Source organism: Sorex araneus, chromosome X, assembly GCF_027595985.1.
Source record: "Sorex araneus isolate mSorAra2 chromosome X, mSorAra2.pri, whole genome shotgun sequence".
Lineage (NCBI taxonomy): Eukaryota > Metazoa > Chordata > Mammalia > Eulipotyphla > Soricidae > Sorex > Sorex araneus.
The window spans coordinates 262,711,564-262,730,504 of NC_073313.1; the positions used below are offsets into that span (position 1 = coordinate 262,711,564).

General features: G+C 42.4%; 1 protein-coding gene across 1 annotated transcript in view; it reads right to left on the minus strand.

Annotated features, from left to right (window-relative positions):
* Positions 1–3,009: 3,009 nt before the first annotated feature.
* The window catches only part of PID1 (phosphotyrosine interaction domain containing 1), a 253,814-nt gene continuing 237,882 nt past the window's right edge, over positions 3,010–18,941 (minus strand). Inside the window, exon 3 of the mRNA XM_055122973.1 lies at positions 3,010–5,137. Within this exon, the coding sequence (XP_054978948.1) occupies positions 4,661–5,137 (477 nt within the window). The 3' untranslated portion in view covers positions 3,010–4,660. The remainder of the gene's footprint in view (positions 5,138–18,941) is intronic.

Below are 18,941 nucleotides of genomic sequence, written 5' to 3' on the forward strand. Positions count from 1 at the left end.
CAGCTGCTTCATGCTTTCCACAAATAAAAATGCCTTTGACATACATACTCTCTCTCTCAATGACTGAATAGAGCGAATATATGACAAGATTTCTGTAATCTGCTAAGCTTAGGGGTCTTACAATGCATGTTGTATGTGGTATACATTCTTGGGATATTGTTTGTTCAATTTTAATAATATAGTTTACAACTTACCTTATCCCACAACCTCGTTCTGGAATTGGGTAAAGAACTATGTTTCTCTGTAGTAGAAATCCCATTTGCGCACCTTGAACTGTTTTTTTTTTTTGAATCACTGTGAGATACAGTCACAAAACTCATGTTCAAGCTTCAGTCATAAAATGATTGGATAGCCATGCCTCCACCAGTGCACATTCTCCACCACCAACATCCCCAGTATTACACTGCCCCCTTGCATCCCCACCCTCCCCCTGCATATATGGCAGACACTTTTCTCCATACTCTCTCTCTACTTTGGGAAATTATGGTTTGCAAGATAAATACTGAGAGACTGTCACGTTTGGTCCCTTATATACATTCAGCACACATCTCCCATCCTGAACAATTTCTCCAACTATCAGTGACTCAGTGACCCCCTCTCTCTCCCAGCTGCCTTCTCCCCCAGCTCATGAGGCAGGCTTTCCTATGGGAATATTCCCACTATGGGAACATTTCTGGCCCTTGTGTCTACTGTCCCTGGGTGTCAGTCTCATATTATGTTGATAGTCCCCAAATGAGTGCAGTCATCCTACGTCTGTCCCTCTCTTTCTGACTCCTTTCACTAAGCATGATACCCACCTTTAATTGTTAGAGAGTGAACAAGTGAGTTCCTAGGATTCCGGCTAAATCTGCAAGCCAAAATCTCACAAAGGATTCTTCCTTCTCTCTGTTATTCCCGCATCCTTCTTGCCAATTACCTGCTGGAAACTTGCAGGTTCCTGGGGAGCAGGAATAGGAGCAGGGAAAGGCTGTGCCGTAGGAGCAAGAACTAAATCCCGGACTGACAGGACAACATTCCCACTGTCAGACAATTTACTCATCATCTGCAGACCAGGATGGGAGAGTGATAGGCTTTTACACGCCCTGAAATAAAATTAATTCAGAGTTTTAATGTGGCCTCAGAAAAACAAAATGAACTGTTCATGTAGATCACAGGATAGAGAAAAAAATCTGTCTACTGACCGCAACTCACATATTACCTAAGCAAAGCTTTCATGTTACGGGGTGGGGAAGAAATACAGGTGGGAAGTCTCTTGCCTTGCACTCAGCAAATCAGGGTACAATCCAAGGCATAACAAATGGTCCTGAGCACCACAGGGAGTGATACCTGAGCACAGAGTCAGGAGTAAGCCCTGCACACAGCTGGTGTGACCCCTCCCTCACACCAAACAAAGCATGTCATGCCAACAAATCAAACTCCTAAGGCCTTTGCTTTTAAAACTGACCAAAAAATATTTGTTGGCAGTGTTTAATGATGTTAATTCAAAATAAGCTAAGGGCCAGAGCTACAGTACAGCAGGCAGGGCATTTGTCTTGTACAGGGCCGACCTGGGTTCAATTCCCAGCATCCCATATGGTCCCCCGAGCACGGCCAGGAGTAATTCCTGAGAGCATAGCCAGGAGAAACCCCTGAGCATCGCCAGGTATAACCCGAAAAGCAAAAAAAAAAACTCAAACAGGAAAGCTTTGTAACTATATTTCATGGTGAGTCGATAAAAATAAAAATTAATAAATAAAAAATAAAATAAGCTAATAATCAGTTTTAAAACTAACGCAAATTTAAAAAAATCTCAAAGTGGTGCATCTTCCCTACAACAGTTCTGGACCCAGAGTTCTAGTCTCTGTTAAATACTTCCCCGCTGTGCTGCTTTGGCAGCGTCCGAAAGCTCTCTCAACTCAAAAGTCACTGCCGCACTCACACAGGATTCTTCCAAGGGGCTTATCTGTTACCGCACACAAAAGTGTTTTGTGATTGCTGGGACAGAAAGCAGAATTCATACAAAAGGAGGGAAGAAAGCATTATAGAAATAATAATGCATGTCAGAATCAGCCTTTGGAGGGAGCGAGGATTGACTGTGCCAGAAGACTTTATCAGCTACTTAAAAGGCATCATTGTGCACTATCTTTACTTACTAATTAACACAAGCAGAGGCCCCTTCCGATGTTAATACCCACCACTAAGAATAGCACTCTGGGTGCCGTGAAACACTGCAGACACATGCTTTCTGCAAAGAAAACCCGCATGGGCCCACGGGATTCAAGCCTGACAAAGAGAGGAAAGTGGCATGTTGTGAAATATATGCTGGCTCGATTCTTTCTATTTCCTCATGCCCTACCACCCCCCCACCCACCACCCATCTTCTTTGGAAGCATCTTCAAGGACAAAGTGAAGCTGAAATTGAGAATAGATCAAACTGAGAGAAAATGCCTTTTTCATCAGAAGGAGACAGTCATTCTACTTGAGTTCATCTAGAACTGGCACCCACGTTTTCACTTCAGAAGCTTCTATATTTATCACCGGATCCATGAAGGGCATTGCACAGGACACGCATCCCCAGGGCCACCTGCCTCCTTGACGAATGGGGTCATCCCCAGAAATGGCAGCCCGCAGAGGACATTTGTAACCCGTCCCGTCAGAGGGAATCACGCCCTGCTGACCTGTGAGGATTTCAGTGGAGGAGCTCCAAATCTGTGTGTGATTTTATAAATCGCCATCATTTTCAAAGCCTCTCCTTTGCTATAAATCCACCACACTACAATAATATTTCAACTGCTGACACGAACTCATCTCGGCAAAAGGGAAAGAATTAAATTGAGCATTAGAAAATAAGATTTAAAAAAAATAATAATAAAACACAACCCAGGACTGAGCTATTGATGACCAAGTTTAGACTCTTTTATTTTTTTTTTTTAAAAAGGGAATATTTTCTATTGGTTCAACCTGATCTTTTTTTTATTTTTCTCCATCTGCAGAAAAGACACGACACGGCAAAGAAGGATACTCCTCGGCTTTATGAATGCAAACATAATTTTATTAAAGAATGGATGCATTTATGCTAAAGAATCGTTTACATGTGTTGTAAAGCAGCAAGCATATCTCCAAGAGGCGAGCTGTCTTCCACAGAACTCCATGCTTATTCTACATGCCTTAGGACGGGACCCAACAGGGGGGCACACGAACACACACAGACGCATACACGGAGACACACAGATATATAGACCCAAACACCAACGCTGCCACTCTCTGGCTTCCTTTAGCTCTTCTTTAAGGCTTCTCTCAAGTATGCCTGTGTCCCCAACATGACCAGGATTCAAAAAGAGACTTGAATAAGGAGCAACATTACCGAGTAAACTGCTCATCTGCTCTCAGCTTTCAATGCACAAATGCACATATTTTCACAAATATAATTTCATTCCGGGTTGATTTTTTTTTTTCGGCCAGGAGAAAGTGCCAGTTTTCTCCAGGAGGGCCACTTAGCAGAAAGAGTGAACCGCTTGGGAACACTGCCAGGAAGATGCCCCTGGTTTTAAGAGAACAAGCTGAGATTTCCTTTCAGATGCAGAAGGACACAGGCTTTCTGGACCAGTGAAGTGTGTATGACTCATTCCCTACACTAGTGCAATGCTGAGGGATGCAGGCCAGACTTCCCTGGGGAGATAACAATCAGATTTGAAGCCTGATGGGAAGGATTCAGCAGATAGGACCATCCAACAAAATAAGTTAGCATAACTCAAAGGTGAAAAGGGGACAGCCTGTGGGGGATTTGCTCATTTGCTGTTAAACTCGTCCCCCTTTTATTTTTTACAAGGTTTCTGCAGTGGTGGTACTAATGGTGGGTTTTAAACTCCTAGTCTGTTTGATTCTTCATCCCATCATCGGCTTGGTTGCCTTCTTCCCCTTTGGTGTCCTGCAGTTACATTGAGATCGCCATCCCGTAGGGGAGTTGGCAGGAATTGGCAAGATCGTGAAATCATGGGAGGAGGAAAGACTCTATCATTAGAAATCCAGGGTATCCTATGAAAATAGACGGCGTGAATACAATAAGAGGGTACTACTTGATATACTTGTGTAAATAAAAGCATTATCCGTAACTGAATTAACTGCCAGCTACCAGGTTGTTAGTGGTAAAGCTTAATACAGGCTGTGCTGATCTGCTTACTGAGGAGAGTATCTGGAACATGCCATGAAGGGGAGCTCTCGGGATCCACCTGAGGTGTTCCTTCACCCCTCTGGCCTCAACATGAGCATCAGCATTCTCTACCTCCCCCAATGACTAGGGATCCCCTAGGTGCACTATCATTCTTGTTGGGTACCATAAGGCAAGCTGGAATGGTCCACCAAACAACCCCCGTGTATTTGCCTGAGAGGTGAAAATCAGCATGGACATCCCACTCCAGGGAGGCATTGGAAAACGAAGGGGGAAATAAGAGTAAGAGAACATAGAACCTTCCTCCCCATCCACACTCCCACCCTCCTCACAGTCACAGCAGGAGCAGATTTCAATGTCATGTAATTACTTTAATAATACATTTCATTTGAATTTTAAAAGCGTGGCCATCCAATCGTGTGGCAGTCTTTTCATCCCAATTTGATGCGTTGCTTATTCATCTAGCTTCTGGAATTCCTTGACCAATGCTGCATTTTCTGGAGCTGAGTCCATTCAGCCGTCATCAGATTCCAACTCCTGGGAGACCTCTTCGGAGGAGCTGTTCCTGTGGATCCGGCCGTCGCTCTTCATGCTGTGGAAAGTCTTCTTGAAGGCTTCCATCATGGCATGGGCCAGCTTCTTGGCCTCCAGCTTGCTCTCACACTCCACCGCATGACAGTCCATCTGATACGACAGGTCGTCATTGATCTCCCTGTAAACCCAGGCGAAGATGTTGGGGCTCACGTGGTGGTCGGCGGTGCAGTAGGCAATGCGGGCTACCTGGAAGGTATCCATGTGGACCGTGGCCTCCCCTTTGTGATCAAGGTGGTGGAGCCAGACTTGGAAAGGCCGGATTTCCAGGAGGGCGTTGGCTGGAAAGATGTCTTCTCGGGCTAGCGTATGCTTCTTCCAGAGCTCGATGACTGGCTTTTCTGTGCAGCCAGACAGAAACTGCATGCCCGTGGTAGGGACTTTACCCAAGTAGGTAACCTGCAGAGGCAAGAGATGAAGAAAAGAGAGAGGTCAGAGTTGGTTCTACTCATGCACATAGATGTTCTCAGCAGTCAGAATGGGAGGATGGAGAGAATTCTTTCTTATTCTCTAACAAAGAAAAAAATTAGCCACCATGAGAATTCCTACCTCTTCTCCCAAATCAGGTGCCAATTTGGAAAAGGTATTAAAATTCCTTAACCAGAGTTTAATCTAAAATAAAAATCTGATTTCTAGCAATGACTCTCTGCCATTCTCTACTTTTAAACATCAATGAGAATGGCCAATTATAATCTTTTCTGTCATTTAGTGTTCCCTTAGAATCAGGAAGTCACTTGAAGTTTAGTTTCATCCAAAAAAATGAAGAATGTTGTGGCTGGAGCAATAGCATAGAGGGTAGGGTATTTGCCTTGCATGTGGCTGACCCAGCATCCCATATGGTCCCCTGAGCACTGCCAGGGGTGATTCCTGAGTGCAGAGCCAGGAGTAACCCCTGTGCATTGCTAGGTGTGACTCAAAAAGCAAAAATAAAAATGTACTAGGAAGAAGGAGTCCAAAGAGGTTTCCCCTGAAAAATAAATTTTCATTAAACATATCTGCTGGTCTGAGTCTCTAAAGCCACATCTTTCAGTGTTTGATTTTGCTTAAGTAGCTGACTTGAAGCAAATGCCAAGGACACAAAAGCTGTTTGACTTAAATTACAGCCTAAAACATGGTCATTTTCCTTCCCAAGATAATTTTTAAAAAGTTAACAATGCCTAGTTGTTTTTTAGCCGAAGCAATCTTTGAACTGCAGGGCACTTAGTTATAGTGATAATAAATAAAAGTGCTCCAGTTGGGTTAGAACCAGACCGAATGACTTATCAAACAGTTACATGGGCAGTGCAAAAACTAAGGAATAACACTCAAAAGAGATCCAAAGGGATCTTTTAAAGATATTTTTGTGCCCTTAAAAGAAGAAATTGACATTTATTTTTTTTTTTACATCAGAATGGGAAGAACCATTAACACTAGAACACATACATTATAGAAATGCATAAACATTGATTGTCTTTCAAGAGATAACACAAAAAATAGAATTTAATTAGGTGTTAAATGACTGTCATGCATTACACACTATGGATTTGGAGGAAAAGTCTAATTTAAAAGGTTCACCAAAAAAATAGTGAGTAAAGAGAAAGGGCACTTGACTGCAAACACTACAGGATCATGTTTAATGGGGCTCTATCCACAACACTCAGAACTTGGAAGTTCTCTTGCATCTTTTTGTGCTATGCCTAATACTTTAACAAGAGTTCATTGGTCAGTTACTGGGGAAAAAAAAGCCCTTTGTTCAAAGATGCTTAAGTACTGTGCATTCTAGAAACACTAAAACATTAGTTCATTCTAGAAACACTAGAATTCTAGAATCAGTAAATCATTAGTTCATTCTAGAAACACCAGAATTCTAGAAACATTAAATCATTAGTTTGGGGGCCGGAGTGATAGTATAGCGGGTAGGGCATTTGCTTTTGCATGTGGCTGACCTGGGTTCAATCCCTGGCATCATATATGGTCCCCCAAGCACTTCCAGGAGTAATTCCTGAGTGTAGAGCCAGAATTAACCCTGAGCATTGCTGGATGTGATCCATAAATCAAAATAATAATAATAGTAATAATAATAAGTTCATTCTAGAAACATTATAATTCTAAAAACACCAAAACATAAGTTTGCTCTAGAAATGGCAGAAATATAGAAACACTAAAACATTAGTTCACTCTAGAAATACTAGTTCTACTGTTGTATGCATTCTAGAGACACTAGTTCTACTGTTGTACACATGAGAATGTACCACGTGGCATGGGAGAGGCAAAGAGTAAACATGGAGCTTCTGGAAATCTATAGTAATTGCATTCAGAGCACTGTCAATGGGGGAGGGAAGCCAAGTTTTAAATCTTATCTCTATGATTAAGTTGGTCATGGCTCTGATAAGTCAGTCATGCACTTGCGCAGTAACAGAAGAAACACAGGCTACGTAAAGGGCAGTCAGGGGAGGTATGAAGAATCCCAAGCAAAGAACCCCAGGCATTTGACAGAGGGAGTGACAGCCCGTTGCAGACTGATGAGATACTTCAGAGAGGAGAGTTACTGGAATTTTGAAGTATCAGGACTGTAGGTTGGAATCTAGGTGATCGCACGGAGGGTGAGGAGGAGAAAAGAGCAATAAGACAAGGGTCACCGTGGGGAACTATTAGGGTGTGTTTGGGCAAATAGGTCACTTTAGTGAGACCCCACATAAGGCCATGGTGGAAGAGAGCTGCAGGGAAGAAATAAAAGATCCATGACCACTGGGGGAAGAGAAACAGTGAATTTGGGGCATAGTCTCGGAGACAAGCTGAGGAGCAAAGCTGTCTCTGCTCTTGATGGGTTTCACTGAAGAACCATAGTTGAAGCAGTGGTTGAATTTGATGGAGGCAGAGAGAAATATGGCAGGGAGGGGAGGTAAAGAGCTTAAGGTGTAGCCAGGAGGTGAAAGGTCTGGAACAAGGACTGGAGGTAGTGGGGAAAGATACCACAGAGGTAAGATGGGTGACACTAGACAATAGTCTGGAAATAACTGTGATGTATCAGCATCCGTACTCCACCAAGAAAGCAACTGGCACAAGGCTATTATTTTTCATTGAATCTACCTGAGATACACAGTTACAAAGCTGTTCATGATTGTTTTCAGTCATATCAACACCCATTCCTCTACTAGTCATTCTAACACCCCTCTCTACACCAGTGTACGTTTCCAATGAACAATGCCCCAGTTTCCCTCCTGCCAACAACCCCCCACCCCCCGCCACCTGCCTCAGCCTGCCTGTCTCTAACACTTTCCATCTTTCCATCTCTCAATCTGTCTGTCTGTCTCTCTCCTTTTGGACATTATGGTTTTCCATATAGATACTGAGAGGTTATCATGTTTATTCCTTTACCTACTTTCTGCATGCAGTTCTTAATCTTTTTTCCTTTTTGGGTCACACCCGGTTGATGCACAGGGGTTATTACTGGCTCTGCACTCAGGAATTACTCCTGGCGGTGCTCAAGGAATCTTATGGGATGCTGGGAATCGAACCCAGGTTGGCCGCATGCAAGGCTAACATCCTATCCACTGTGCTATCGTCCCAACCCCTGCACGCAGTTCTTATCCAGAGAGATCATTTCCAACTATCTTCGTCATAGTGGTCTCTTCTCTATCCTAACTGCCTTCTCCCCTAGCACTTGGGTTTGGGGGCCACAGCTGGTGGTGCGTAGGCATCTGTGTTGCTTTACCCCTATACTGTCCATCCCCTGGTTCAACATTCAACAGTGTTCAGTAGATGCAAGTAACTCTTATTTGAGTCAGTCATAATAGACTTGGAACATAATGCACAACACAGGTTTTTGATTTATAATCAATATTCACTGATCTATGCTTTCTATACATGCTACTTTATTATATCTTTATCCTTAAATTTAAGCAGGCTCATTGTTATTTATTTTTAGGTGAAATTCACAACACATAAAACTAGCTATTTTAAAGTGAATACTGGAGTGGCATTTAGTAATCAAAATGTTGTGTAGTCACCAGTTCTGTCTGCTTTCCTGTATCTCTGTCAGGTCAGATTCAGGCCATCCAGATCCGGGCAGTCATTCCTCCCAGATGCTGCTTTGTGACCCTAGCAATCACCTGTTACTCTTCTGGATTTCCATCTCTCCAAATTTTGTAACATGGAACATTTGTCTTCCACTTAGCACATTTTCAGGGTTCATATAAGTTGTACCATGCATCAATGCTTTGTTTCTTTCAGGACCTCTTCACTTGTTTTTTTTTTCCTTTTTGGTGTTTGAGCCATACCTGGTAGTGCCAGGTGTTACTTCTGGCTCAGCACGTGGGGATCTCTCCAGGAATGCCAGGCAGGGAACCTGGTGCGGTACTATATCTCCAATAAACTTCTGGAAACTTCAGAGCAAATAAATGATACTGGCTTCAGTGCTTGAGAAGACTGGGTCTTTAATTTCATCATCCACCGAAATGTAAAATAACTGTATTTTTGACAGAAAAATTCTTAGGAGGGAGGAAGTCTTCTAGAAGATTCTTTCTCTCCCTCCCCTGTCTCTGTTTATTGTTGCCTCTGTGTCTATCTCCCATTCTCATGTACACACATGCCATTTTTTCAAAACTACACTAAGACTTCTACCAAAATATAATCATGGGATGAATTTAAAGAACTTTATTTGCTCTTATAGATTATTCACTCCAACAATAAAAAAATTCAAAGTGGTAAAATTTTGACAATTAAAAAAGTATTCTTTTTAAGTATGTAATATATTACATAAAATTAAATTGTAAGGAAAATGAAGTTTTAATTTGTTTTAATTTGAGGAAAGAATAAAATAGAAATTAGTAACTTAAAGAGTTTAACAAGGTAATAATGGAAGTTATATAACACATACATATTTCTAAAACAATTCTAAAGTGATGACATAATATAATGTGCACAAATGTGAAAGTAATCTTTGTTCAATGGCCCAGTTTCATGATAATCACCTAAATATCACTTCACACATTAAGCATAAGGTCCAAATTCACCATTCACATTTGCAAATAGCCAAGCAGAACTTCAAAGACACTGAATAACGATGAACAGAAAACTTCCCGGGAAAAGCACTGGTGATTGGATCTACTGATGACCCTCTGGGACAGATTAAATATTTCTCTCATTAACCTGCTGGAAGATATTTGCACTCCTATGTTCACTGCAACACTATTCACAATAGCCAAAATCTGTATACAACCCAAGAGCCCTAGAAGAGATAAGAAACTGTAATATATGTGCACAGTGGAATATTACTTGGCCTTAAGAAAAGATGAGATCATGCAATTTAATCCTATGAAACTGGATCTGGAGAGCCTTCACAATGAATGAAGTTAGTCAGAGGGACACTTACACAAAATGATCTCTCTCATATGTGGGAAGAAACACAGCTGTAGAATGCAACAGAAAGGAAGATCACGAGAATGATCTTTAGTAGAGAACTTGCCACTGGAGTGGGGAATAGGCTAGTGAAGAGAACACTAATATGATAGTGGAGGGAAGCAATCACTTGGGAGGAGGGGGTGTGAAAAGGTGATGAAGCACTATCAATGAAACCCTATCAGTAACAGTACTGTGAACCACTGTGCCCCCAAATTTATTTAAAATATGCCTGTCCTGAAGACAGGAGGGAGGATGGAAGAAAACTGGGAACACTGGTGGAGGAAAGACTGGTGTTGGAATGTTGCATGCAGAAACCGAATCATGAATAACTTTGTAATTCATGGTCACTAAATAATAATAAAAATAATAGACCCAGCAGCGCCAGCCCAAACTCCAAATGGCCCCGGCCGCCGGAAGTCACGCCCTCAACCCACCCTCGGCACCATCTTGCCACATTCAACAGAGAAGAGGCCAGGCATTCTGGTGAGCAACTCGGCCGGAGAAATGCTCTGGACCCGAAACTGGGCCAGCAACACTGGGGATCCGGACAGAGGAGGTGCAGCCACAACACCTTCTCCAGATGGAGCCCTGGCGACACTGAGCAGCAACTAACACGGCTCCGGCTTGCAGGACTGGGACACATCCGAACCACGCAGCCGCTAATGTGGCCATGTGACCTTTTCTAAAAGCTGAAAACATACAAACTTTTAACGGAAAACCAATTATCAAATGCTTCCTTAGTAGGGCTGTCTTTCTTGGGGGGAAACTCCAACAACAATAGTGAGTTTTATTTTGCAATATGGAACGTAATCAAGGTAAAGAGAAAATGAAGTGAAATTCATCAGTTATACAGTTGGGGGTGGGGGTGGTGGCGGGGGGTATACTGGGGATTTTGGTGGTGGAATATGGGCACTGGTGAAGGGATGGTGTTTGAATATTGTATAACTGAGACATAAACCTGAAAACTTTGTAACTTTCCACATGGTGATAAAATAAAAATTAAAAATAATAATAATAATAATAGACCCAGGGGTAGCAATGGGAAAGATAGCTTATACTGCCAAATTTTGGTATTGATACAACATTTGGTGGCCAGTAGGAAAATTTAATGGGAAAGACAACGGTGCTGACATTCTTGAACCACTTTTCTGTAAGGTAAGAGTTATTTCCATTTTACTCAACTTTTCAGCCACGTATGCACTCTGCATATCTTTGGACTATAGGAGAAATTTCTGATTTAGGTGGCCATCCTCTATATGGTGGGATCCCCCACCCCCAAGAAACAGCAGACTACCACTGTCTGGTTCTTTGGTAAATCTGCCTCTTAGTGCCTTAATTTCTTAAAAATTTATCTTCATTGTTTTTAACTGCAGAAAGGAAGATTCAGAAAACTAAAATTCTTAGATGAAATGGAACACAAATATATTAATTGCTTATGTCTGCATGTGTGGTGTGTGTATGAGTGCATTTCTGTCTATGTAATTTTTTTAAATTTTGCTGTTTGGGTCACACCCGGCGATGCACAGGGGTCACTCCTGGCATGTGTGGTGTGTGTATGAGTGCGTTTCTGTCTATGTAATTTATTTTTTGCTGTTTGGGTCACACCCGGTGATGCACAGGGGTCACTCCTGGCTCTGCACTCAGGAATTACCCATGGCGGTGCTCAGGGGACCATGTGGGATGCTGGAAATCCAACCCGAGTCGGCCGCATGCAAGGCAACCGCCCTACCTGTGCTATCGATCCAGCCCCAAGTCTATGTAAATGTTTTCATCAAAGAAATTCACACTTTTAGCATCATTCCAATGTCTTCTGGGAAAAGAGAAGTACACAAAGGTTCTACTCATTTTGTATCCTGATTTCCTGAACATTCTTTTAACTTTCTCTTCTAAATTATGAATAAGACTGCCAATCGAGGAAAGCTGGAAGTGGACTACGTTAAGATCCTGTTGAACTGTGATGCTGACAAGGGCCACCCTTTATGCCAAATATTGGCTGGTGTGCCCATTATTTATGTCTGCGCCCAATAAGATTTTTAATGAGTCAAAGATTATTATGCAGAGACAAGTTTCTCTGGCAAGCACAGATTTAGCAAACATGAGCTCCGTATGTTTGAAACTGGTAATTTCTCTAATGATAACCACCCTAGTCTTGCTGTTGTATGGTACTGGCCCTGCGAAGCTTAGGCCGGAGTTTTCTCTTTGATTACAATGAGCTGATCTTGTCAATGATGCCAGTGGTTACTACTTTCAGAGTCCTGTAGGATACGATCATGCAAAACGTGAGTCAGAAGGTCTAACAAAGCCTCAAAGAAAGAAATGAAATGCTGATTACCTTTATAGAGTTGATAACACTGTCTGAAATATCATGACATTAAAGCAAAGCAAAGAAATGACGTTATCAAGGCTGGTCTTTTAAAAAGTAAATCAAGATAACAAGTATCATCTCACACCAGTGAAACTGGCACACGTCACACAACCATAACAAAAAGTGTTGACAGGGATGTGGGGGTTGGGGGGAGAACTTCATCCACTACTAATGGGAATAACAACTTGTCCCAACCATTTGGAAAATAATACTGACACTTCTCCAAAATCTAGAAATTGACCTTCCATATGGCTCAGCAATCCCATTTCTTGGGCTCTAGCCCAAAGATCCAAACTCTATTCAGAAAAGATATTTGCTCTCCTATATTCACTGTAGTGCTATTCACGATAGCGAAGTCTGGAAATAACCCAAGTGTCCAAGAACAGACAACTAGATAAATAAATATCATGCAAATATGCAATTTAATGCTGCTCAGTTATAAGGACAGATAAAAATCATGCAATTTTCTGCTACATGGATGGATCTAAAGACTATTATGCAGAATGAAATTACTCAGAAGAAGAAGGACAGATACAGAATGATCGCTCTAATATGTGGAACTTACAGAAACACTGTAAGGGAATAACAAATGCTAGAAGGCAACAGAAACTGAGAACTGGTCTTTAGTGAGATACTTACAAGGGCATGGACAGGAGAGGGACCATAGGAGAGTGGTGGACATAAGTAACACTCTGGTGGACGGCATGGCGCTGGAACATTCTGCACAGGAAACTTTACCATTAGCAGTACTGTAAGCCATAGTGCTCAAAATAAAAGTGTAATTATCTAATAGAGTTGCCCAGAAATGGAATAGAAAGAATGATCTATATAAGCTACATAACAGTGAAATGATTAAATGATTGAAATCACTTCGATGAAAATGAATTAATGAAAATGATTAAATGGTGAATCAAGCTATCTTTCCCTCAGAAAACTCCCTGTAACTAAAATCTGCTGTTTTTCATTTTTTTTCTCTTTTTTGGGTCACACCCGGCGATGCTCAGGGGTTACTCCTGGCTCTGCACTCAGGAATCACTCCTGGTGGTGCTCAGGGGACCATGTGGGATTCTGGAAAACGAATCTAGGTTGGCCACATGCAAGGCAAATGCCCTACCCACTGTGCTATCGCTCCAGCCCCATATCTACTATCTTTTGTAGAGTAAAGCTACCGAGAGTATCCTGCCCGCATGGCAGAGCCTGGAAAGCTACCCGTGGCATATCCGATATGCCAAAAACAGTAACAAGTTTCACAATGGAGACATTACTGGTGCCGCTGGAGCAAATCGATGAACAACGGGATGCCAGTGCTACAGTGCATATTCATTTTGGGGGACTATGCATTGCAGTACTCAGGGGCTGCCCCTACCCCTGTGCTCAGAAATGCCCCCTGGAATGCTCAGGGAGACTGTATGCAATGCTGGGGAGTGAATCAGGGCCAGCAAGATGCAAGGCAACTGTCTTACAGTTTTTTCAGTTTCATTCTTTAAAATGGAAGTGAAACACCACAGAATCATGACTATGCTGCCTAGCAACACCTTCTGTGGATATAGGACCATATAACACCTGTGTCTTGTCCTTCTCCTTAGGGGCATCTCCCTCTGAAAACATGTACCAATGTGCGTGCTCCTGTCAGAACTTGTTAAGAAGAACCCTGTTGTTGCATCCATCTGTGGAAAAAGAGAAACTTTTCTAGATGAGTATTCCCTTCAGAGCCTCATCATTAAGAGCTGCAATCAATCTTCTGCGGCCGAAAAGCAGAGGAGAAATACGAAGTCACTAAATTGGTCACTAAATGTCCAAAGTGGTAGACAGATCTTTTTAAGCTGTCACCTCCCAGGGTGTTGGAAGAAAGGAACTTGGAAAAGGATGAGTCACAACAAATTGGAAATAGTCAGTAAGTTCTAGAATCTTTTTGATGGTTGCAGAAGCAGGCATTGGGCAAGAAACTTATTAGGAATGAATCATTCCAAGAGAAACAAATAAATAAAGCAAAAAATGAAAGTTTTTTCCATGTGTCATCTAATGGCCTGAAGTGGTGCCTCTGAAACAGACGCTTGCAATGTGTGTGAATGGGCTTCGCCCAATTCCAAGTGAAAGAATTATTAGAGAATATTCCAGTGTGTGAAAATATGTAGAAGCCAGAGTGTCTGCAGTGTTAACAGTCTTCGATCAGGAGACACCAGTGTCCTCAGAAACTCTCCTTCCCATCCATACGTTTTCCAAAGCCCCTGCCAGGTCTCCATTCATGAATCACCAATGCCCACACATCTGTGGCAAAACAATCCCTCGGTGTCTCCTGACATGCAACCTTGGGAGCAGAGTGGGCACTGTTCTGTTCTTTCATCTTGGTGCATGCTCTGTAATTTATTCTTGCCTGAAAAGCACCGGTTTCTGAGCCTGTGTCCCCTCCTCCACGAATGGAGAGCAGGGTGGGAAGATTACTGACAGAACCCTCTCATCAAGAGTACAAGATGGGATGCATAATAATGTCAGTACCCAGCTCATGCCATCTCGGGATCTCAACCGTCCAAGCTGGATAAATCCAACCACAAGCACCACAAGCTTCTGGTTCTCTGTGTGATTTTTCCAGGAGGCCAGGTTAAAAGAATCTCCAGAGGTCTTTCTGGAGATTTTTCTTCACGGTCTGTTTGGAGACTTCCTTTCCCCAGCTGACATAAAATACCAAGTAAGTACACAGAATGGAGGAGACTTCGCTGAGAATCTTATAATCTTTAGGTTACTAAGGAAAAGATGAGGCAAAGAAAAGATGCTCTTAACCCAGGGCCAGATCATCAGTTTCCAGCTCTTCTGCTCACCCATTAACTCCCACCTGTGCCTTTCAGAGAAAAGAGAAATGACAAAACCCAGAGATTTATGGTCCCAGCTTGAATCTCCCCTTTCCTTGCCAGCTACTGGAGAGCAAGAACTCTTTTCAGAGGGATGATGGATCCATACGCCAATGGCTTAATGATCCACCATGCAAACACAAACATAATGATGATCACGACCTTGGACTTATATCACATGGGTTAAGCTGTGAAGAAGTTATTAGAGGATAGATGCTGTTATAAAAAAATCTATGGAGGGATTTTTAGAAAAAAATAGTGAATGTGGGAGATGTGAGATGTGGGATAGTGGAGAGGGAAGACAGAAAGGGGGATTTTTACAAGTTCTTGGCTCATCAGCATCAACATTAGGGAGAACAGGAGCAGCTGCTAACATTTACTTTATGCCAGGTACCAGTCAGTGTTGTGTCGGGATCATTAATCCCCAGAACAATGATATACACACATGTATACAATCACGCATAAACATATACATGCATCTATGGAATAACAAATATATCATCTATCTATCTATCTGTCTATCTATCTATCTATCTATCTATCTATCTATCTATCTATCTATCTATCTATCTTACCAGTTCTCTTTCTTTGGAAAACTTTGACTAATGCGGATATGGTGAAAATAACAAACTACGTCGCTGGAATGATAGCACAGTGGGTAGGGCATTTGTCTTGCATGCGGCTGACCCGGGCTCAATTCCCAGCATCCCATATGGTCCCCCAAGCACCCCCTGAGCAATTACTCAAGAGTAATTCCTGAGTGCATGAGCCAGAAGTAACCCCTGTGCATTGCTGGGTGTGACCCCAAAATTAAAACAAACAAACAAACAAAAAAACTACCCTTGAAAGTTGATGCACTGACAAAGAAAGTCAGTGTACAACAATTTTTTTCAGATGCACGTAGATCGCATAATTCTGAAATCACTATTTCACAAGTCATGAGCACTGTTTCTACCCTCAGCTTCCCAGTGGAGGAGCTGGTTATGTCCCATCCAAAATCTCTTTCTAAAATCCTCTGTTAGGGCTGAATGTTGCAGCCTTCTCTCCTCCCCACCTGCCCCAGCTCTAAATTCTAATCCCCAAAGAGATGCTATTTGTAGGAGGGACCACTGGAGCAGAATTAGGGGAAGGTTCTTATAAAATAAGAGAGAGAGAGAGAGAGAGAGAGAGAGAGAGAGAGAGAGAGAGAGAGAGAGGAGAGAGAGAGACAGGTCTTTTTTGCCATGTACACTCCCAAAGAAAAGGACACTGAGTACACAGGAAGGAGACCAGCCATCATCAAGTCCAGAACAGACCCTCCCCAAAGATGGAACTGACCAGCACCTTGATACTGAATGTAGCAGCAGGAATCATGAGAAATAACAGCCCATCATTTCAGTTCTCCAGTCTTAAGATTTTGCCATAGCAGTTCAAGGTGATGTCAACAGGGGCCTTTTCCCAAATTTTATGTGCAATTATTGGGTAGACACATGTTCAAACTATAACTTCATAAATGAGGAGAGAAATGCCACCGGAGCCCTGAAAACTGATTTCAATGAGTGGAGGTTATAACTCAAATATAATTGTATGGACCTCCAAACTACCAGATTCAGATTGTGGATTATATCTCAGTGGTAGAGCATTTGTCTTGCACGTGTGAGGTCTAAAACTGAATACACAGCACAACACATTGTAACACACACACACACCAAATGACTTAAAAGAACAAACAGAAGATATAATTTTTCAACTTGAAAGTTTATTCCGCAGTATATTCATCTGATAAGCATTTACTTAGGGCCAACTAGAAACAAGATAATCAGTGAAGAAAGTAAAGAAAATCAATATAAGTCTCTGTCCTCTTGAAGCTTACATCCCAAATGCAGAAAAGATGCCTAAGGGTGATGGGCATAAAATTTAACATTACACAGGCAAATCCCTAAAAATGAGAACCAAAAGTACATAGGGTGATCAGGTGTCAGAATAATGTCCACAGGCTTCTGTGAGCACTTTCGATGAATCTGGAAAACATCTCTTGGGCTAAGAAAGGCCTTTCCTTTCATAGGCCACAATTAGCAGTGGGGAGACTATTCTAAATTCTTTCCTGGGATCTGTCTGTGTCCTTGAAAGTTAACTGGCTGTGGTTTGGCTTCCAGGGATACTGTGGTAGGATAAGACCAGGAATCTGAGGTTTTGGAAGGGGCTGTAGGGGAGGGGGAAAAGTTGATGAGAGCAAGAGAATACAAAGTGGAAAGCAAAGCCAGCTCTGTCTCCCAAACAAGATGGACTGACAAGTATAACACCATCTGGTACTTGGCATTAGCCCTGCAAATGAAATGGATGGAGTAGCTAGCCTCAATTAGGATGTTCCAGGCACATCAAAGCTGCCTTCCTTGAAATTTTGTGACATTATACATTACTTGAGGTTTCCCTGCATCTATTCTTTGTGACTTGGTACATTGTAGAGCAATGCACTGTGGTTATCTCTGTGTAAATGGCAAATACTAATGATTATATGGCAATACACTTAAAGGTATATCATGAGCATTATGGGATTTTTAGAACTCAATGGAGCTATTCATAACAAATAAACACCACCCCTTTTGCTGAGATGACCTTTCTGACACTCAAAGAGATGAGAACACTCGCAGCAAATCACAGTTAGTACTGGAAATCGAGATGTGGAACTCAAGGCCTCCAGCCAAAGGCAAAATCCTTCCTCCTACTCACTCAAGCCCTTCCCCAAAACAGAATCCGGATCCAAACACAGTGCTATTTTTCTTTCTAACGACAGCAGCATTTCTCAACAGGGATCATATGACTCAATGTGGGTCTCCAGGATATTCTAAGGGACCACAGGTGAAATTTATATAAATTGTGAGGGGGCGTCGGGGAGCACAACACAACACTCTTGGGCCAACCAGTAAGACAGAAGAACAAGGGGAGGGGGCCACACAGGAAGGAAAAAATGTTGGAAGGGGCTCATGGTCAGACACTTGAGCCATTTCTACTGAACCAGGATGATAAGTGCCACAGAAAGGTGACAGACACTCTAGCAGGACTTGTTAAATATTCTGAAAGGATTTTGACGAGAATGAAAATGCCCTTAACTTGAGCAGTGTTTGCATAGCCCAGGGATCAAAATGAGGATGCTATCATCAATAATTGAAAGAAAGAGATGAGAATGAGTACTTAACATTCAGATATCATATTCCTAAGTATATTCTGATATGGTGCTTTACAAAGCAAACAATCTCAACTTCAAAGAACAATTCCAAAGAACAAATATCAAACACGTGTTAAACTGGCTCCAAACCTGCTCTGCGGGGCATATACCAATGTGTGAGACACAACGTGAAGCAGGCTTGCCCCTGCAGCCAAAGGCCAGGGTGAGCGGAACTGTCCACAGTCAAGGAATCTGAGAGTCTGCAAGAGCCAGTCCGTGAAGCCTGGACTCAGCTCTGACCAACCGTGAGCATCCTGCTGGTCACAGAGTCTTACTCTTCAGTCTTTAGACTTTGGGGTCTACAGGAGAGGAGGGGTGTCATATCCAGGAAGCCCAGATGATTTGGAACCTCCACTAGGTTGCTACTTTATTCCTTTGCTTGTTTGAGTCTCGGGTGCCAATCTG